Source organism: Zonotrichia albicollis, chromosome 2 (genome assembly GCF_047830755.1).
Source record: "Zonotrichia albicollis isolate bZonAlb1 chromosome 2, bZonAlb1.hap1, whole genome shotgun sequence".
NCBI classification, from domain to species: domain Eukaryota; kingdom Metazoa; phylum Chordata; class Aves; order Passeriformes; family Passerellidae; genus Zonotrichia; species Zonotrichia albicollis.
In genome coordinates, this window is record NC_133820.1 from 33,762,532 (window position 1) to 33,776,990 (window position 14,459).

General features: G+C 38.3%; 1 protein-coding gene across 3 annotated transcripts in view; it reads right to left on the bottom strand.

Annotated features, from left to right (window-relative positions):
- DCBLD2 (discoidin, CUB and LCCL domain containing 2) overlaps nt 1-14,459 on the bottom strand; it is a 41,541-nt gene that overhangs the window by 4,923 nt on the left and 22,159 nt on the right. For 2 of the 3 annotated variants that reach the window (XM_074534707.1, XM_026797465.2), the window contains exons 5-14: nt 13,524-13,596; nt 10,624-10,757; nt 9,930-9,970; nt 7,562-7,777; nt 6,219-6,343; nt 3,276-3,423; nt 2,708-2,875; nt 1,651-1,744; nt 1,225-1,274; nt 234-371 (exon numbers count right to left, since the gene is read on the bottom strand). In XM_074534707.1, coding sequence (XP_074390808.1) covers nt 234-371; nt 1,225-1,274; nt 1,651-1,744; nt 2,708-2,875; nt 3,276-3,423; nt 6,219-6,343; nt 7,562-7,777; nt 9,930-9,970; nt 10,624-10,757; nt 13,524-13,596 — 1,187 coding nt within the window. The remainder of the gene's footprint in view (nt 1-233; nt 372-1,224; nt 1,275-1,650; nt 1,745-2,707; nt 2,876-3,275; nt 3,424-6,218; nt 6,344-7,561; nt 7,778-9,929; nt 9,971-10,623; nt 10,758-13,523; nt 13,597-14,459) is intronic. The other variant, XM_074534706.1, reaches the window with a different exon arrangement.

The following is a 14,459-nucleotide window of genomic DNA, read 5'->3' on the forward strand; positions in this document are numbered from 1 at the left end:
GGGCAAGTGGCTATCTATAGCACATGAAATGAGAGAGCAGACACAAAAAAGCCTGCATTTTAAGAGATATGCTTATCCACAGAATGACTCATGTCTCCTCTGTCCCCCTCCAAAACCAGGAAATAACTAAATGTAGCCAGATTCGTGACATTTTTGGTATGTCATTCATATACATACGTACATATGTATATATATATATATGTATATATATATAAACATGGCCCACAAAGTACCTGTAGACTCTGTTTGCAACATTGTTGGGACTTCTCTTGGTCTTAGGTGACTGATTTCACTGCTGCTGTAGCATACAGGAGTTTCTTCATGTTCTGCTGATTTGATCGGGAAAAACTGCTTCACCCCTTTCCACCATCCTTCACATGAATTTAAAAAAGCAAAAAAAACCCACACAAGATTGCATATACACTGTATTTTAAGCTACTAAAATACTTTTCACAAAGTTGTATTTTGTTGAAATAGGTAAATAACTCAATTATCACGATTTTAAGTAATATCCTAAGACATCAGAGCTGTGAGCTATCAGAAACAGATACGTAGCAAATGAAAGAGATTAAAAGGTTCCTTGTCTAAAGCGTAAGACATACTTAAGACTGCCAGTGAGCAGACACACAGGTGTGCAAGTTTTCAACAGAGGCTGGAGAAGCAAAGCACAGTCACACAGAAGTACCAACCCAACAGCCACAGCTGCCCTTTGCACCTGGGGCACAGGTGGTTTCAGGACCATTGCAAAGAGCTGCCTGGTGCAATTGTCTGATCTTAAGTTGATGAGGCACAAGACAGTTGGCTAGAAGATGTACCTAAATCCCACGTGCTTACTAGGGCAATGAAAACAACATTTTTGACCCAACTTATACGCTAAGATGAAAGATTTTTTCCAGGAGAAAAAAGTACCAAATAAATGGTTATCAAATGTATAGAGACATTCCTTATAAATTAATTTTTCTCCTTGTGTTGCATAATTAAAAGGTTTTCTACTTCGTTCACAAAAAACCCTGAAGTGGTGAGATCTAACAGGAGACATGACATTTACTATTTTTTAAAAAAAAGAAATCAGAGAAAGAAGCAGTACAATTTAGTTCGTCCACAAAAGAAATTCAGTTTGTTATGCCTCCCTCAGATAGCATTAGAGTTTCTGTAACTGCAATCTGAAATAAACATCAAACAAAAAACCACTGAACAAATGGCTTCATAAAACCATCTTGTTACCTGCGCGATTCCAGTAAGGTAGATCATATGTGTCCTCAGTTTTTTTCTTGCTGTGAGAAAAAAAAAAGCAAAAAAGTGTTATTTTAACTAGTCTGCTTATCAAAAGATTCAATAAGTAATGCTCAGCAACTATCACCTTGGCTGTAACTGGGCCTTAAAATTTAATGTATTAGCACCAGTAACCTGGCTTCCCGTCACCAGTCTGCTGCTACCAGAGAAATCAGTTTTCAGTCAAAGCATTTCCAATGAAAAAAGTTATAAAAAGCTGTTTTGTCCTCGCTAGTCAAGTGATTTTTTTCTCAGAAAGAATGCAATTCTTTCTACAAGTGCAGACCACAGAGTTCCCACAGCAATACATGCAGCATTTCATTCCCACACACCAGGCTAACAGACTTTTAAAGCACTTTCATCCATCTATTAATTTACCGGTTTCTCCAATGCCACGCACAAACTAAGATAAGAATCAGGGTAGTGAAGACCATCACCAGCACTGGAACCAGAACTGCTGCAAATGCCACATCTGAAAGCCATTAAATTAAGTGGTGTCAGACAGAAAGAGCTTCTCATAAATCAGTTTTTGATTTGAAAATTACTTGAGTAGAGCACACAGTTTTAACGTTTAGTGTCCATCACACCAGATCCCCCAGCTAAGCTACTCTGCTGGATGCTCCCACAGCGCAACTTCAATTAACATCTGGCTCTTCTACATGCATGCAAAGCTGGTGGCTTTGCAGGGTTTTTCATCAAAATCAGTTTGTTTTAATATATGGTTTTTCTGCTACAATAATGTATTCTATTATTTATGCAGAAAATCCCTTAATGTCACCATATAAGTTCAAACTTCCTTTAAGAAGTAAATTCTACAGTACCTTAACAGTTAATCCCAATCAGTCAGTGCTGGATCTGTGTGTGATCCTGTCCCCTACCATCCAAAGGACACTTCAGCAGTGCCCACATCTGCAGTGACTTTGCTCCCTTTTCTGACCATTTTCTTTGATAAACAAAATGATTATGCCAGGTGACATTTTTCAAATTTCATGTCAAAAAAATTGCTCCAGAGAAGATTTGCTATATCAAAGGTATTTTGTTCTAAGAAATTAGAACAGCTACACCTGATTAATTCAGAAGGGAAGTCCAAGTTACAACTTTTCTTCTGACAAAGTTTGTTCAGTGATAAAAAGCTGAACACTGCTTGAACAAGCTCTGGAAGATGGAACTACTATATATCTATAAAATATATATTTTATATACATTTATATTATATATATATTACTTGGCAGATTGGTTTTGTTTCCTCATGCAGCATACAACTGCACATCTTTTATCATTTGTGTATTTAATAACTGGTAAATACTAGAAATAAAATATTGACAACCTGCTGTAATTTCTTGTTTTGAGAAAATTTCAATGCAGAAAGCACATTTGGTATACGTCAAAGCACTATAAGGAGCTCCAAACATTTTCACCGTTTAACACTGGATACCTTTGGTTACACTTGGAGTCACTGTAGTGTTTTTTATTTCTGGTGTGAAAGTTGTTTTATCTGTCTGCAGCGAAGTCTTCACTGAATGAATGAAGTCATCCATGAAGTCAGCATTCTTATCATTCTTGTTCTGAGGTGGTGCTGGCAAAGTGATTTTAGGAGCACGACCTTCAGAAGAAAAGGATTTATAAGGCAAGTTCTTTGAGTGCTAGTTTTCCATATCTCATTTTCAGGAGAAGACAGCTGGAACAGTTTGCTAGAAAGCTTTTGTTCATGTCATATAACGAGGAAACCCCCTACCAGGAATCAATGACATGAAAAGCAAGTGATTGGCATCTTATGACACACTTATTTTGTAAATTACCTTGTGTACACCTAAATTCAGTATTTTTCTGGTTAAGGTAACTTTTGGATAACCTTTAAATACCAATGAAAGAAGGATTACACAGCCAAGAAGTACTTATCAAAAATATACCCATGATGTAACTTTTAATCTTAGTAATTTCATGTACAACCTTAATAGTTTCACTTCTTGTCTTGCACAGTTGAAAGTTTTCAGTTGTCTTACCTATACTAAACTGACATCCTAGCAATTCTACTTTCATTGCAATTTTCTGGTGCCATTTTAAGGGGTTAATCCTAAAAAAACGTGCAATTATAGGTGGAATGAAATTATTGCGAACTTCCTGGTACAATTCAGTATTCCCTTGAAATATCTAGAAAAGAAGGAGAAAAAAAGAGAGATACATTACGTTCTACAAATACAATAGTAATTGAGTAAGTACTACCAATTTTGATGTTTTATTGAGGAAGAATAAACAGTGAAGGATTCAATTCACCCCAGAACAGCACTACTGCCTGCCCCATTATGTTTACAACTAAATAAAACAAAGAAAGGTGTATATGCACACAGCTACACAGTTCAGAGTAAAGGTACCATGGAATATCCTACTGATGCTCCCCAGGCACAGCCTGCTGTTACACACATTTACGGCACTGAGTCATTCTAACTCCCTCTTGGTATTTTACGCTTAGTCTTCAAATATACATGGATAGCAAAGACTTGTGACACTGCAAGTTGGAATTAAATGGTGCCTTCACACAGGCCAGCAGTTCAGCACAGCCTGAGGATGGTATTCCTTAGAAAGCACTGGGGGGCACCCTCAAGTGTGGAACCACACTGTCCTCCTGTGGCTGTTGCCTGCAAGTGCTGAGCCACAACAAAACTGAAGAATTGGGTTCAGAATGTGAAAGCTCTCCTCAGTCTCAAACCATGAGGTTCTGCAAGAGAAGAGCACAGACTTTGTGTGAAGGATGAGCTCAAGCTGGTCCTTCACTGCTATCCTTGCACACAAAGAACTCATCAAAATGTGACAACACACAATGAGTCTGGCTGAAGTTTAAATGCAGCGGAGTTCCCTATGAGATGCAGTGTAAGCACACTGACAGATTTACAGCCAACTGCAGGTTTGCCACTCCTGAGCTGCTTAAAACAATACAGCAGCTTGGCCCAGTACTCCAACCCTCCCCCTACTTCCGAAGACTGGTTTGGCACCATGTCTTTTGGTAGGAAGTGAGCTGCCTCTCCATGTTCATGCACAGCAGCGAGGCTTTGGTCCTGCACATGCAGCTCTGTGATGCTGTTGCAACACAGGTCACCACTGGGATGACAGTGAACAAGTTATTTCATTTGAAGCACTGATATAGACACTGCAAATCATGGTGGACACAATGCAAAACACAATTATGGCACTTGCCTGAAAAAAGTCAGTATTACAAGGAGTTTTCTTCTCACTCACACAACTTGGTAAGGAATAAAGCACCATGCCATTCTTAAAGACAAGCACTGCATTGTGCAATAGATTATGTGTCTGCATAACATGGAGCAGTCGAGAGCTTTTAGCACATCTCTGTTATCACTGCTGTTTCAATCTTGATACACGAGAGAAGACATTTTTGTATTGCACTGCTGAGTTTTTGAAAAAAATGACTAGAATACAAGAGGCGTGAAATAATTATTCCAGGAAACTATCCATTCAGAACAAGTGCCTGCTCTGAATTTAAGCTTCCTGTTCTTAAATATATTCAGTAGCAACAAATGAAGACACAGTAAATGCAGGGACAAGCCTATGATGCTATTTTGGAAATAAATAACACCAAGTAGTTGAAGTTCATGTGCCCACAGCAGACTGGGTTCTAATTTGCAGCCACTTCTCCCTTACTAGTTTGTTTTGGTTTGGTTTTTTGATTATTTTTTTTTCAATGACAGGCTTGTAGCATCCTTATCAAAACAATTTTCTTGTTTTGGTAAGGATGCAAGTGAGAAGCAAAATAAGGGAGGTGACTTCCTGAGGGGATGCACCCAGACTGAATTGCTGTACTGTATCCTTGCTCGTGCTATGCCTGCCAGCACCAAAAGAAGGCACATCTGGCTGCCCAAGCAATATATGCAGATGTTACAGAGCAGGGACACAACTCTGAAAGCTGAATCTCATGTCAGCTTCTGAGGCTGAGCATGTAACCGCAACGGCAAAAAGAATCAACACCAACTCTTACCTTCAAGAAAGATTAACAGTAAAGATCTTTACTCCAGGCTTTATCAGTCAAGCTTTTGACATCCAGTGTTACAGAAGTAACTTAACCATACCTGCAGCTCTGAATTTTTTGTTACCCTAACTTTTGCATTAAAAAATAATTTGCTTCTGAGCTCAATACAGCACTTTTTAATGAGAAATCACTTTCATAGTCTTTTTATTATGAAACTCTTTCCACTTCTCTCTGTGCTGTTAAACAAAGCTTTTCCAATACTGCAACTCTCATTTGTCCTTCTTCTCCAATGCAAGCATTTACTCTTTTTTTAATCCATGAAAAATTAAGAAAAATTTTTCTCGAGTACTGCCAAATCTCTAAAAGGTATTTGCAAAAAAAGACTACAGGAAAGGCTTGGAAAAGCTTCTAGTCTCCTGAAAAATGTTAGGAATTCCAAACATGTTTCAAAAAAACAGGGACTAGCACCTCCCAGGTAGTCTGGCAAGCTAAAAGGGAGAACCCTGCAAGCAGATGCATTCAAAAGTAAATCTGTATCAAGCGAGGTGATGGCAGAGAGAAAATCTGCTATCTTGAAAGAGAAAAAACTCATTACATTTATTCTAACCATAAGAGGATAAGAAAGTAAAGCTTAATTTTAAAACATATAACCTATTTTAAAAGAAATAGAATTATTCTTGAAGAGATGCAGTACCAGAAAACCTACCAGTGGCAACAGAAGTTTCTTGTATAGAATGTTCCCACCCCAAATACTAATAAAAATTACATCTGAATTTTAGAACTGTTCAAAACCCTTACATATTTGCATATTGTCATGTTTTCCTCTGCTTATCTGCTCTTTATGATTCAAAATAACACTGAAAGTGAAAGTTATTTAATGATTCCTCACCATACCGAAATTGACTTATATTTACAATTGTGAAATCTCCTTAGAACATACCTAGAAAGTATATGGTATTTTTACCTTATCTTTACCCATGCCAGGTTCTCTGTATGCTGTCCATTTCTGTGCATCATCACTATATAAAATTCTGTAGGCTGAGACATAATAGAAGTGCTCTGCTAAAGTTGATCCAGTAGTTATAATACCTGTGAAAATTGAGGCACCCAGTAAGGACAAAAAACAGGTGCCACTTTGTAAAAATTAACAGATTGGTTTTTGAATCCAGAGCTGTATAATGCAGAGTCTTAACTGGTCCAGTTAACTTCAAGAAGTTTATCCAAAGGGCCAGGGTGTGAAGCTTCCACAGTGACTGAAACTTAGTCAACTCATTTTATTTACTTTGTATTTTAATTTTCATGGTATAACCTTGCTAAGCCCTTCCCCCCACACCCCACTTCTTGATGGAAACAGCCCCTTCATTTGATCACAGCTCACTCCTGTCTCCAGCTGCTGACACAGCTTTTCCCTGCTCTTGTACTGCCAACCTAAAGGCAACATTGAAAAAACTGCAACTTGCTACAACTGACACTGCAGCTCTGCAGCACAACTCACACAGTAAAGCTTTTTTGGAAAGGCTTGTTAGCACAAGAATTAGAGGAGTAATGCAAAATCCAAAGAGTCTCCAGGGGGGAAATAACAAAGGCCACTGGTAAATCCAAGATGCTTAATGATAGCAAGCCACGCTGCTGATAGCAAAGTATGCAGCTGAGGTTACAGAGACCAACTCAGGCATTTTGGAAAGAGACAAACACAAACTGATCAGTGGAACATGTTTCACAATAGCCTTAAAGCCCTGGACTCTATGAAGCACTCAACCTAAATCCAATTTATTTTGATTTACATCAGATGACAAACATGCCCATTAACAACAGCAAATCACTGAAAGATTAAACCAGAAAACAGTAACACTGGCACTGCAGGTACAACTGCTGCACAGCTACCCTGGAGATTAAACCCAAAATGCCAATACCTCAGTGTTGATATTGGATTCACTGTGGTCATGACAGGCACTAGGGAAAATCTAAGAAACAAGTCACTACACCTGCATCAGAGGTACCAGTGGGCTAAGCTGACTGGATTTTGATCAGCATCTCCAAGGAGTCAATGAGCAGGAAAAGGGAAGAATCAAGAATCCAATAAAATCACAGGAAACACTTCAACAAATTCTGAGGGAAGAAATGTCTGTGAAACTACATCTCTTCAGCTCCAGGCTCCTCAGTGTGTTAGCTAGGACATGGAAGCAAATTAAGTGTAATGGTAATTAAGTGACACCTGAGCTTTATCTAAGGCCCAACACAGGAAAAAAGGATATCAGTAACCAAAAATTTTGAATGCTGCTGAGAAGTCACATCAGATTCACTTACCTGTTATTTTCTTTTCTTTATTCAAGTCAATCTGCAACCACTGATGTTCATCACTGATAAAAGCAGCCCAAGGAGGTCCAATCCTTTTTAGTCTGGCATTTTCAGGTTTCCAAATGTTTACCTGTCCTGTTTGGTTAGGCCACTCGAGAATTGATGATGATGTGATATGGGAATCAGGAATCACCCCAGACTCCATCCCCAGTGTCCCATAGCAACCTGAGCAACAGAAAAGGTGAGGATTGCAAATGAGAACTGAAGTTATGCTGCTTGGATTTCAAGACTTTATATGCAAATATTAACAGCCATCTAAATTTATTCCATAACAACAATACCAACAAAACACACTGTCTTTTGCTTTCTAACAGGGATACTAGAACTAAACCAGTCATGAGAATGCCATGATTTGTGCTTGCTCCAAGGGTAATATGGATATTCTCTCAGTCACCTCCCTCAGAGAGAGTCATTCTCTCACTCACACAGAGCACTCAAGGAGAAGCACTGGGGAACCTTCATGGTCTAAGAGTATCTCTGGTTGCTGCAGGAATGGGAAACAGGCTACTGGTTCATTAGTTCCTTTCGTGTGTCTGTAGAACTTCTTGAGTTTTCAAATCAACCCCAGCATCACAGTGTTAATTTGAACAAAACCAAAGCATGTAGGAAGTCACCTCATAATCCTGGCTTTGAGCTCAAACACATCCTTGAAATTAGTTACATTTTTCTGGTTACCATTCTTATTAAATGTTTCTTCCCATGTTGCCCTCTGCGGGTAGCTGAAAAACATTTCCTAAATTCAGGGCTAGATTTCTTGTTCTTGTAATACTATCTCTCTCCCATGCAGAGTCCCCAGAAGTATCGGCAGAGAGCAATCCGTACCTTCAGTCAGGCAGGCTGAACAACCCAGGCTAGTTTCCCTTCTCCTGTGAACTTCCCCTCTCTACCAAGGGGGGCACTCATCCTTTAAGGAAGGCACAGGTGGCAGAGCCCAAATGTGACTGAACACCAGAGAAAGTCTTGCCCATGTCCTGAGAGACGGCATTAGTAGTTTACTGTCTCTGCTGAATGTATGTCACCTGCCACAGCACAGGATCACTTCACTAAGGGAATTCTTTCCCTCATCAGTCATTTTCCATCTAACATGCTGCCACGTGGCAGCAAAAATGCCTCAGTCTCTAAATACCTGCTACATTCCACTCTTTGCTCTGTGATGCTTCAGTTAATTTCTATCGACTCTCAAAGTCAGGCAGTTTTTCCTGTATAAGCAGACTCATCTTCCTCTGCACTGACCATGCCTCTAGCCTTAATAACACACTCCTCTACTTCATACCAAGTCATAAAACCAACTGCAACAGCAGGAACACACTAAGACCTTCACCACAGTCTGATAAACCTCACTTGAGCATACTACAGGGTTTCTTTTCCCCTCACCTAACTCCTAGACAACCCAACTACAGACATTTTAATCTAGAGCTGCATCTTGCCTCTAGCTTATTCAATAATTTCTCACGTGTCACTGAAATTCACAAAGTCTAGATCAGCATTTTTTCCTCTCTCTTCCAATTTCCAGGCCATTTAATTACTTTCATACACACTATCAGATCACATTGTGAAAGACAAAAAAACCCAGCAACCCCTGCCTGGATCACTGTGTTTAATATTCTTTATGCATAAGGACACTAGACCTGTAATTCCTTCTCTCAGCTCTTGCAGATACCTGAGAGAGAAATAATTTTAAATTTTTTATTAATTATTAATATGTGCACTGTATTTTCTAACTTTTGTTTATTTATACACTTCCATCACCAAACACTCCTTCCCATCAGATTCCTGTCTTTATATCCTCCTTCACTGTGCCTCTGATTTATGTATTAGGAAAAGCATTTATTTATTTTGAGAAGTATGTGCATGATTCCCCCTCCCTTTCTTTTTTTATCTTTATGAAAACCAGATGTGATGGTTTTATGGTTTTTAAATTGTTATTAAAACAGTTAAAGAGACTAAAGAAAGGCCACTGTCTTCACAGTATTTCCAACATCCACTCAAAGATGGCATTTAAAGTGACTTACAGAAAAACTAGCTTGCACTAAGAAAACTACAGCTAATTTATTTAATTAGACTGAAAGAATCTCTTTCTATACATAAGCAAGGCTTACTTGAAACACTGCTGTACCTATAAATTAGTGACGATTAATCATCAAGTTGAGATAGTAAAACAATACAAAAATAGACATAATTTTTTTTTATTGAAGAATACAGTAAGGAAAGGTCTCACAAATGAGAACAAAAATTAAGAAATCAAATATCTGCACACCCACTTCTATCCACAAACTTTGTATGAAAGTAGTAACAAGTAACACGTGATACCGCTTACCACTTGTCTTAAAGGTGAAGAGACTTGTAGACAAGGGTCCCCTGCAGAGAAGAAAAGATGATGTTTTGCAGTACCCAGTGAGAAAAACTGAATCAAACTGTCTTCAATTTATTTTTCTTGTCTGACTGTTTGCCACTGAAATGTATACTACATGTGCCTGAACAAGCACTTAATGATTAACACATCCTGCCAGCAAGTTGCAGCACTTTCAGTACAAACACCTTCTCTAATGAAATCAAATCCAGAGATACTGAGTTAAATACTTTCAAACAAACATCTACCCAGCAAAATGCAAGACTTCATTAAAATGCTTTCTTTTCAAATTAAGCTAATCATAGTAACACAAATCAATCTCCTGTGATTGCTTTCATTTGTGGGTCTTGAGATACAATGACAAGCCACAGTCTTTTCCTAAAAATCAAAAGCTGCAATTAAATTACTGTTTTCCTGCAAACCAGTAGGAATTTATAGCCAAGAAGGTAAAAACTCCTTGCAGAATTCGGAAAATGAAAATTCCTGGTCTAGAGATTAAACAATTGGTAAAACAATTTGGTAAAACAATTACACTACAGCAAAAGTCTGAGAAACTTAAAGAGAACCTGTCCAGGGAACATATAGCTCCACGAGCTGAAATTAATCCCATAATGAGACACTACCAAGACCTAAGGCGCTAAAGATAAGGAAATACACTTACGCTTTTGAGGTGACATTGTTAGCCAAGGAGCCTTCATAGTATGGAATGCCCTTGCTGATTACAACATTAATTTGACCACCCAGAGTATTTGACACGACACCTGCGTGAACACCGGCCATACAAAGTGATGACGACTTGAAGAAGGAAGGGAAAGAAAAATTTCATACTACTAAGTGAATAAATTAAACACCACACCATATATTGTAAATGCTACACTGTCCAGCTACAGCTTTTGTTATTATTACATTAAAATACTATTCTTAGTTAAGTGTTATCTTGGTTATTTAGAAAGCACTCATCTTTATTACTGATTTTATAAAAACACAAGAAGAAGGCCCTGCATTTCACTGTGTCCTCACCCAGCTGCATTTAGAATGTAACTGTTGTAATTAAATGACCTCAAACCAACACCAAGGTGAATCACTCTGAAAAAGCCAGACAGCCAGGCTCAGCCTATAATAAATTATATTTGACAACAAAACATGTAAACACATAGAAAAAATTTTAATAGAACATTGAGAGTATGTTTGTTTACTTTCTCACAATTAAGGGGTGAGACACTGCAGATTTTGCAGCTTTCAGCCAAGGGGTTTTTAATTATATCTTGCGGTTAAACAAGGTTTAACCATCCAGCACTGATCCATGTAAAGCCACAGTAATACATGCATACAACTCATCCTAAACAAGTCAATTACCTATGTTGTACAAGTCAGTGGAGACAAGTAATAAAAAATGTTTTTGCAGGGTGATGTGGGTTGACAGGGAAATGAGTTCTTGACAGGGAGGTTGTGGCTAAACCAATCAGTGGTAAGATTTGAATATTGGCACCTGGTGTGGCCATTGAAGACATGACTGCCTCTGAGAAAACAGGGGTTAAAGCAGAGCACTCCCAGGGGAACTTTCTCTTCTTGGTTCCAGTGGTGAAGTAGTTTCACCTCCCCTCCCCACTAGCTGGGTGGGGGTGGGGGAAGCCATGCACCCTGGCTGAGGGGTGGTGATGAACTGAGAGTTGATTATCTGAGGGGTGGCAACTGGATTGAGAATATAAAGTTTTATCTCACTGTGCTGTGGTGGAAACTGGGGGGAGGAGGAGCAATGTTTTGGGAAGGTTTTTATTCTGAGTTCTGTGTGTTCCTTTTTACATATTGTAAGTTAATAAAGTTTTTTCCTTTATTCCTAAGCTGGAGCCTGCTTTGATCTATTGCTGGTCACATCTCACAGCAGCCACTGGGGAGAATATATTTTCATGGGGGCACTGGTGTTGCACCAGTGTCAAACCAAGACATAGGGTATCATGTTCTTGCCTTTTTTCCTTGGATGACAGAATCTACTAACAAACGTCATAGTGACACTTCCCTGGCTTGCAGGCTACAGGTGCCACAGTGAGCAGCACTTATCACACTAAGTCCGTCAGGCTTGCCCAGAGTAAGCTCACATCCAAGAGGTCTAGGATCAACATAGCTCCCCTCTCCATTAAAGTAAGAGCATGGGATTTAGTAGGAGATGCAGCTCTCTCCTCCCTGCTCACCAGATGTCAGCAGTGAGAGCTCCAAGCCCTCAAAGATTCCGAACATTAGGGTCACACAGCAAGGAATCAAGATTTTGTGTATTTTTTAAAGCAGCAAGCAGTTCCCATACATTTGAAAGAGATGCATAAGAAACCTCAACCTGAAACTTGGTCTAAAGTGCTGGAAAATTTCATTTTTTTCCACACAGCCTGAGTTTTCCTGAAAAGGGAAATTCACAGCCTTTTTTCATTGATAAAGTACACAAAAATAAAGTCATAGGGCATTTCTTTCCTTAAGTTTCCTTATGAAAAGGTTTCGTTTTCCTCCACAGAAAACAATTATTCCAGATTTTGTAAAAAAAGTCCCAACAAGCAGAACTCCTGCAGATACTCCAAATTTGTGAGGCAAAGAATCAATTTAATATTGTTATTTGCTACAAAAATTACCTTGCGGCCACTTAGTGAGGACTCACTGGGGACCAGAACATATAACACAGTTACACTGTGGTGACATTTTTACATGGGGGTGATTAAGCAAGTAGCCTGGGATTTACAACTATTTGGGAAAGAAAAGAAACAGGCACATTTTAAGTTTGTATTTAATACTAAAATCTTTGGTTACTAACATTTTTACATTGTCTAACCTCTGTGCTACATCTAAGGGCTTATTAAAAGAGTATTTTAAAATAAAAACCAAGGATTTAATGTAATTTTTAGTAGGCTGCTAGTAAAATTATAATCACTTATAATAAACAAAGCCAACATCCTCCCATCCTATGGCAAGTTCATTAATTGACCGGCAAAGGCTTACATTAGAATACTGTACGGGGTTTTGCATTGTTTTAAGCAAACAATACATTATTAAAGATGTTAATTACCAATTTACAGAAATACTCTTACAGTATTGAATTTGTTTTGCAAATTATTTTATAGCTGCTGAGCATAAACAGTATTTCATCTCTAAAGTGTAACAAAAATTAAGATCACCACTAAGACACTACTGAAAGAGGCATTACAGTATCAAAAATAAAATGACATAATTAAAATAACTGGTTCTTTCTTTATAAATCTCAATTTCCCAGCCTAAGAAAACCAACTAAAAGATAACAGGAAGTAGAAAAAACCCAATCTTTTGATTGATCCACCCTTCTCTGCAGGACTTATGAAAGTATTTGAGACTCCACTACACTACTCCACTTCTTGGAGATGGCAACATCTGAAGCACCTGTCATTTAGCACCAGTGCTAAAAAATGAGTACCATGTTATTCACTTTTAGGAGGCACAAATCCCAGCATACAGGAAGCACAACCAATGCAAACAACTACAACTGACTTGCATTATCCACCATGTGTTTTATGAAAATTCATTTGAGCCCATGGTATTTTCACTTACATCTCTGTATCCATGAGGAATAGTGCCTGAAATATCAGCAAAAGGAATCACACATCCAGCTGGACAGTACTTACTGAAAGAGAACAAACTATCAAGTCAGGATAGGCATGCACCTACAACTCCCTTACAGTTATAAAAAAGTTGTGGTTTTGATTTACAAGACTCTGCTATTCATGTATCACTATGTAATGATATCTTCTAACTAAAGATCTATCAAATCAGACCAAAAATACTCACAAGTACATAACAGGAGGACAGACGTTTGAAAATGTTTTAAAATAAGTCCCAGCTGAAAGTACAGTTCCAGTCTCAATATGATGAACTAATAAGGCCAGCATTTTATATTATGAATACTATGTGGCTCCTGTAAATTCAAAGTCATATAACTAAAAATATTAAAGAATTTTATTTTATGAACTAGAGGCCTTCATATCTATTTGTTTTGCACCCTTAAATAAAGCATCTAAAAAGTAATGCTATTTAGTAACAGCTTTTGGCAATGCTTAGATCATAAACACTGGCCAAATTACCGCTAGCGCATAAAAAGCACAAGGCAAAACACCAGCACCTCTGGAGGAGGCCTGTGTTCATGTTCTAGGACCATTTCATACTGCACACATGAAAATTATTACATCTTCAAGAGCTAAAAGTAAAGTGGAGGAGCAAACACATCAACATGTTCACCCAACTCAGCAACAACTGAAGCAATGCTGTAGGTTCCATGAAAATAGGGGGATTCAGAGACTTTGTCACACATTGACTAAGGCCACAACCTACAATAACAGCCCTATTCTGGAACCTGGGAAAATGAAGGAGAAATGCAAAGGCTGTACTTTGAAATGTTCCAGGTTGCCACAGCTTAAGTTCTCCAAAAATTAAGCTTTGATACTTCACAGTAGTCCGCAGCTTTAAACAGACTGGCCTTGCATTAGATGG